We start from the raw sequence: 6,811 nt of genomic DNA, 5'->3' as shown, positions 1-6,811 counted from the left end.
AAGTCGTAACACACTCTTGTTATTAACAAAGATTTGTACCGCACCGCAACGCGACCTTGGTGCGCTGCACCCATAAGTGAGAGCGAGAAACATATATTTTTCTCGCTCTCTGGTGACCCTGAACGGTGCGGTAGTGTGTTATGGCTGTTACCCAGTGTTACCCTAGTCACATGCACGCATCGCAAAGAGTAGTATAATATATATAAACGCATCGGTTCCGATCGTCTATGTACCGCTTTATAGGTCCATCAATAGTGTTACCAATGAAAAAAAGAAACAACTGTCAAGACAACGTCAGTTTGACTGATTTGACAGAATGGTCTAAGTGGTCTAACCCACTAGAAATGTAGTTAACGTCAGTAAAGATGCAGGCGATTTCTATATTTTGCCCCCGACAACATACTATTGAGTAAAGTTGACTTCCGATTACACAAACTACGTCACCAGATGGCACTATAAAATTCATATAATTCTAGTGGCATTAATATTAAAACTAAAATAAGTACGAATTAATATTTTTAATTATTATAATTTTCAATTAATTTTACGAAAAAATAAGAATTTTGTTAAAATGTGATTTAATTATGCTGTTTGTTTATGCTGGCAACACTTGCATAACCGCCAAGACCATAGATTGGCTTAAAGGTCTCGTAACCAGGCCATAAAAAAAAAAAAACAAGACCATAGAGGTACAATCATATATAGATGAAATGGGCGAGGAGCCAGTTGACCGAACAAGATGCACTTATGGAACTTTTAGTATGAGTAGCAGAGAAAGCGCTTTTGAAATAACCCGACCAAATTACGTAGGTTATGTTTGGTAGGTTGTCAGGAACGTCAAAACGTGTTTTTAATTTGGTCGCATTACGTATGTTCTGTCCCTCACGGACGCACGCGTATAGCTCATCTAAGTATATAATACTAGGTATATGGCCAAGACATGCAATTTTTTAGCTGTCACTGGAAGAGCGTAAATTAAAAATATTTTAGTGATGGTTGAGCCATTTTCTTCGTTATGGTTTGGTTATGGTGCTGGAGGAAATTAGATTAAAGCCCGAATGAAAACACATGCCTGCCCTGCCCTGCCATGCCTTGTTGTGAAAACCTCCAGAAAGTGCGTTGAGTTCTGTGTTATTTTGTGCAATATGGACGCTATTTTAGAGTAAATTTATTTCGTGATAGGTATCTAACATGTATGCAATAAACATATTGAATTTAATATTCTGTTTTTTTCTTTATTCCATTATTGATAACATTAACCTTTTCCACATAATGTTAGGTCTACTTGGGCGGTTTACAAGTACATTTTTTGTTTGATTTCTTGTAAACAATGAAAGGTTTTTGTTACAAGAAACCAAACAAAAAATGGACTTGTAAACCGCCCAAGTAGACCTAATATTATGTGGAACGAAAGTACACGTATGGATGCATATGTAGTTGTGCACGCACACAAACATACTTAGTTTCGGCGGAGAATCAGAGATGGCGCGTTCAAATGAGTTTCCATAAAATGCTTCAAGAGGGCTCTCTTTACCTATATACTTACTTTACTCTTTGGTCTAACCTATAAATATCACGCTGTCTTGTGTTTTACGTTAGCTAAAAGTTGTATTTCGGAAACAATATTTTCATAAAACTATAAAAAATGGCGGAGCAAGTCAATCAACGTATTGAGGACATGATAAATGAGCTGGAGCAGATGCGAAGGACTGGCTTATATGACGAAGACGAAATAAGGTTTGTGTTGTATTTTATTTACAAAAAGTAACACAAATTGTATTCGTCTTACTAATGAACTTACGTATTAATTTTCGCAGGGACATATCACGTAAACGCAAAGAATTTGAATATCGAATACAACGTCGAGTAAAACAAAAAGAGGATTACGTGCACTACATAGCTTACGAACTAGCCTTGATCGAAGACATAGCAATCAGAAGGAAGAAGATTAAACTGAATGAGAAAAAGAAGGACTTGGAGTATGCCATAGCTAAGCGTGTGAATAAAGTATTCAAGCAGTTCATTTACAGGTTTCAGAATGATTTGGAAATATACTTCCAGTACATTAAATTTTGTAGGAGCGTTGGATTTGATTATGCTGTATCAGCTATTATTGGCCAGATGTTGCAGGTGATTATGCTTTGCTCAAAACAGCACACTTTCAATTGAACTGTTTGAAGAAGTTTGCTTAAAGAAAATTCTTCTTATGAAACCTGTCTCAAAATTATACATGCATCTCTTTCTTAATAACATTGAATTCACGTTCTCACCACCAGTCAGACAGCTGCTTAAACCTGTTTTCATTATCCAGAGGCTTGTCTAGCAAACTCCTGTAGCGGGAATGTCTATTTGAAATATATTTAATTGACAGAAAGTTAAAATTTCAATAACAAAAAACGATGTTCACCACAAACGGTTATCAATACCTTTTACATACAGTTTTTACTTGTATTTATTACACACACAGATGCACGGTGACAAGCCCAAGATGTGGCAAATGGCAGCACTATGGGAAAGCGAGGATCAGGACAACCTGGACAATGCCAAGAGCTTCCTGCTGAAGGGTATCCACAGACACCCGCAAGCGCAAGAGCTTTACTTGGATCTCTTCAAAATTGAGGTGGCTCTTGCCTTTAAAGCTGAAGATGATGAAGAGAAGGTAATACTTAATGCTCTTCATTGTAAAATTATTAAAGTTTTTATTTTATATTTGTATCACTTGCGTGAGTGAATCGGTCCTCGCTAGAAATATGGGCAGCCGGTTGCTCTTTGTCGGATAGAAGCTATATGTGATGTGTCTAGTAGGTGTACATTATTAAAGTAATGCACTCAATTGAGTGCCACATTAGATTAACCAATAAATAAGTAAGAACTCGGAAATTGATGACTCCATATATATATAGTCCTCCTCGCCATGTCCGACGACAGCGACTCCTCCAACTGATTAATCAAGAACATGGAATGCTCTGACATGACTTGCGAAGCCAAACTTGGTTTTGAAAATCATGACTCCATATATGGAGGGATTGGAGGTTGATCAACACTGACTCAACATAAAATGAATTTTGTATTAAGCAGAAACATCTTCAAAATATGTCTACCATCAGGTGATCCGTCTGCTTGTTGGCCTCCTATATCATTAAAAAAATGTTACCACAATGCTTAGAAATTATTTCAAATCATTACTGATGCAATATGTCATGATAAAGTTCATTAAATTACACACTTTATAGTCTGTGCGGAAAGAGAAGAGTCGTAAAATGTAGGAGTTCCCTTACATTCCACAACATTACGTTACATTTCACACTGACTAGGAGAAAAGCAATTTCTAATCACAAGCTTTATATTTGTTACAGGAAAAACAAATAAAAAGGGCAGATGTCATATGGAAAAATGGTGCCAAGAGTATTGATGATATCACATACCTGTTCAAACTCTGTGACTTGACCCTGAAATTCCAAAATACTGAGAGTATAACTGAAGAAGTTAAAAGAGAGATTTGGAGTCGAAATGATAAGAAGGAAGTCTGGCCTTATATTGCATCTAAAGAGTTAGATGTAAGTATTATATCAGCACTTTCATTTCATTTATTTTACCTATTAATTCTTTGTAAGGCACAATAAGATTAGTTAAGTAATAAATGGCCATTATAAGTCATTGTTTTGAATTTTATCCTTATAATCTGGTCCGTTAAGTAATCTTTTCCAATAATAAAAATGATGATTATTGAATCATTATCTATAATATTTATGACAAAATTTTAAGGTGTATATTTTTATATTTTTTATATTCTCATTTTTGGCACTGTATCTTTACTTTTTCTTTTATTTACAGGGTTGCCATTGGGAGGAAATTGATGAATTTGTAGATGAAGACTCAAAATTCCCTATAAATCTTCTCAGATGTATTGGTGTCTATGAGGAGGCTCTACAAAGGGTGGGTATGCAATAGTTTACTAATTATTCCATTAATTGTATTGTAATGAAATGTTAGGTGCTGAATGGAGTAGGTAATGTAATAACTAGTAACTCATTGTTTAAAACATACCATCCTTTACACTAGGTTATCAGTTATCACTAGGTCTATATGTGGAAGGTGTCATGTAAGGTTTCTGGTTACTATTATTATTCTTATCCTTAATCAAATACCTATCTATTCTACACTACAGTAAAGTCATGAACCTTTTATGATCCAAAAATTATTTTAAATAAACATACTTGTTTCATACCAGGGACCAGGGGCTTCCTGCAACCAACACCGTAACCCAACATTACATTTAAAACATTAAGTGATAGTGTACCTATGTAATTCTACTTTTTCTATGTCACTCTGGCTCTCCATAAATGTCTTTTAAGGATTTTTTCCTTTAACGATGAAACAACTGATTTAAATTGTACATATTGGCAGTTTCCAGATGAAAAATTATGCAGTAAATTTATTCATGAACTCCTTGGGCTAAATGAGAATGTATGTTCAGACAATCAAAAGGTTACTGCTATCAAAGATGCTTGGATGTTTGGCCATGACAACGGACTTCTCTCCGATGATATGTATGCTTTTGGCATAGAGTTGTTGAAACTAGAAGATTCGCTGAATAGTATTGAGTTGGGACAGGTATGTTGTTGCTAGTTGTAATTTAGATTGCTGCATCTGTTTCCTTTTTTGGACAATAGTCCTACTGTTGTAACAAATGTGGCTGTTGTACTTAGCACTGTATTGAATCATCAAATCATGGTCATGCACAGTTTTGAAGGAATTCATACTGGTGGCTGCAGTCTCTGTGGAAGAGGTTTGGTTTAGATTCTAATCATCAATTACCACCACTTGATCTTGTAATATAATTTCAGATCTTGGATGCAGCAACAATGAGGAATCCTCGAGCAAAGAGTGCATGGAAAGAAAAGATTATTCTAAGCAAACATAATGAAAACAAATTGTTGTCTATTCTAAAGGAGGCTACTAAAGTATTGGACCAAGATGATGCTATTTATCTATGGAATAGTGTGTTAGATGTTATTGAAAAGAAAGAAATTGTAAGAGTATAAAAATATTTCGACTCAATTGCATTATTGTCATTTATAATTTTTTTATAATTAGATTTACTTGTTTTCAGCTTATGGCTTTACACAAGAAATTCCAAAATTGCGAAACAGCTGTCCTCTTAGCAATCAAGCCAAAACTGCTACAGAAAATGTATGATTATAATGGCCTAAAGGCAGCCAGGGAGTTATATGATGAGTTAATCAAGACCCCGCCTCTTCAAAAAGACGTCCAATATGTTATGATTGAGATTGAGAAATCTCAAGATAAACCAAATGCTAAGTTCATAAGAAAGTACTATGAATATTTGGTTCATCATCATGGGCAAGATAATGTTGATGTCTGGATGGATTACATGAACTTTGAATCAACTCTCGGCAGTGCTCAGTTCTCTCCAGCAATTTACAGAAGAGCTGTTGCAACATTGAAAAAAGAATTAGTGGATGAATTCATTAAAGCTCAAACTTTAGCAAAAATAAAATAACCCCAATCATTCTATGACTTTTATTTAAATTTAAATATATAACCCAAAAGCGAGTAAAATAATATACAGTTGAGAAATAACATATTTATTTAAATATATCCACACCATTACTCAACAATCTAGCAAAACGAGAATATCCACAAAATACACCGTTCACTAAATTATTTACACATTCATTGTACACATTGAATCTTTATACAAGACTTTGAATCTACTTTGGTGATTGTGGAATAACACTTAGCAAATAAACATAGATAAATGCAATATATTTAGGTCTAAACAGTGACTACTGCATGGCTGCAATAGGAGCAATGTAGTACCTAAAGATTAAGGAGGCTCCGCGTTTGTGTTGCTTGTTTATTAGCAGGTCCCTCCAGCAGGCATGCCAAGAGGGGTACTTGGGCATGGCCGGAGGGTTGCCTGCCTGCAGACTGGAGCTTGCGACCGCCATGCAAGTGGACACCACAACCAGAGGATATGTTAGTGTGCTCGTCAAAAACGTGAGCAACGGCACTGTGTAGTAACGTAGGTCCTTCGTCTTCACAAAGTATTTGTTTACATAGTAAGCTAATGCTCCCGTGACTGCTACACAGGTCAAATCCCCGAGTAGTTTAGGTATAATCCCGTGGAAAAAGCCAAGGATTCCGTCGTCCTTGTAGATAGACACGATAGCGCCTATCAATGAGCTGTAATGTTCTTCTTTGCCAATGAATGAAGCCATCATCCGCACAGACACAACGTGGAATGGATACGACACTACAACGGACGCGGTGTGCATGATCATGTCCCGCCGCCCGAGCCTGATGTAGTCGTCCAGCTTCGGCTCGTCGTCCGTGATGATATTTGGGGGGTCATTGATTTCTGGCAGGTCAATTCCGACTGCGTGTATTACCTTTGACGTGAGCTGACTTGAAGCGATGAGGCCGAGTAGTCTTGCCGATAAGCCTCTGTAACAACCGAAGAATCCATCCGAGGCTTTAATATACTTGATGTATTGGAATCCGTTAGGTAATATCATGGCAGGGCGGCCGAACAATGTTGTCGACCGCCGAGGCGGCATAGGTTCGTAACCTAATTGAATGAGGACTTTCACATATTCCATGGGGTGGCATATTGTTGTAACGAGCAATTGAGATGGCAAGGCCGCTATTCTTTCTTTTTCAATTTCGTCCATATCCTGACAATTTCACGACCTACTTCTGAAATCAAAACCGACCAAAAACTATAGATTTCAGAATTGTCACGGATTTCGAATGTTGCCAGCCTTTGTTATCTTATTCTCGTTAT

At 36.5% G+C, this 6,811-nt stretch overlaps 2 protein-coding genes across 2 annotated transcripts; one reads left to right on the top strand and one right to left on the bottom strand.

Moving 5' to 3' along the window:
* The first annotated feature begins 1,573 nt into the window (after positions 1-1,573).
* LOC134652500 (U3 small nucleolar RNA-associated protein 6 homolog) lies at positions 1,574-5,534 on the top strand. The gene is made up of 8 exons (XM_063507694.1): positions 1,574-1,737; positions 1,818-2,130; positions 2,468-2,659; positions 3,357-3,557; positions 3,835-3,936; positions 4,408-4,614; positions 4,848-5,033; positions 5,114-5,534. Exons 1-8 carry the CDS (start codon positions 1,646-1,648, stop codon positions 5,522-5,524), a joined length of 1,704 nt encoding a protein of 567 aa, XP_063363764.1. The 5' UTR covers positions 1,574-1,645; the 3' UTR covers positions 5,525-5,534.
* LOC134652501 (mitochondrial carrier homolog 2-like) lies at positions 5,530-6,789 on the bottom strand. Its single transcript, XM_063507695.1, has one exon. It carries the CDS (start codon positions 6,696-6,698, stop codon positions 5,811-5,813), a length of 888 nt encoding a protein of 295 aa, XP_063363765.1. The 5' UTR covers positions 6,699-6,789; the 3' UTR covers positions 5,530-5,810.
* Positions 6,790-6,811: the final 22 nt, after the last annotated feature.

Source organism: Cydia amplana, chromosome 11, assembly GCF_948474715.1.
Source record: "Cydia amplana chromosome 11, ilCydAmpl1.1, whole genome shotgun sequence".
Taxonomy (NCBI): domain Eukaryota; kingdom Metazoa; phylum Arthropoda; class Insecta; order Lepidoptera; family Tortricidae; genus Cydia; species Cydia amplana.
Note: the sequence above shows the minus strand (reverse complement) of the source record. Positions and strands in the feature narration are given on the sequence as shown.

What these genes read in the sequence shown, in the direction of transcription:
- LOC134652501 (XM_063507695.1), bottom strand. Translation starts at nt 6,698, where the DNA reads ATGGACGAAATTGAAAAAGAAAGAATAGCGGCCTTGCCATCTCAATTG.
- LOC134652500 (XM_063507694.1), top strand. Translation starts at nt 1,646, where the DNA reads ATGGCGGAGCAAGTCAATCAACGTATTGAGGACATGATAAATGAGCTG. An exon ending in TTGCATCTAAAGAGTTAGAT is followed by an intron (nt 3,558 to 3,834) that starts GTAAGTATTATA and finishes TTTTATTTACAG; the next exon opens with GGTTGCCATTGGGAGGAAAT. An exon ending in ATAGTATTGAGTTGGGACAG is followed by an intron (nt 4,615 to 4,847) that starts GTATGTTGTTGC and finishes ATATAATTTCAG; the next exon opens with ATCTTGGATGCAGCAACAAT.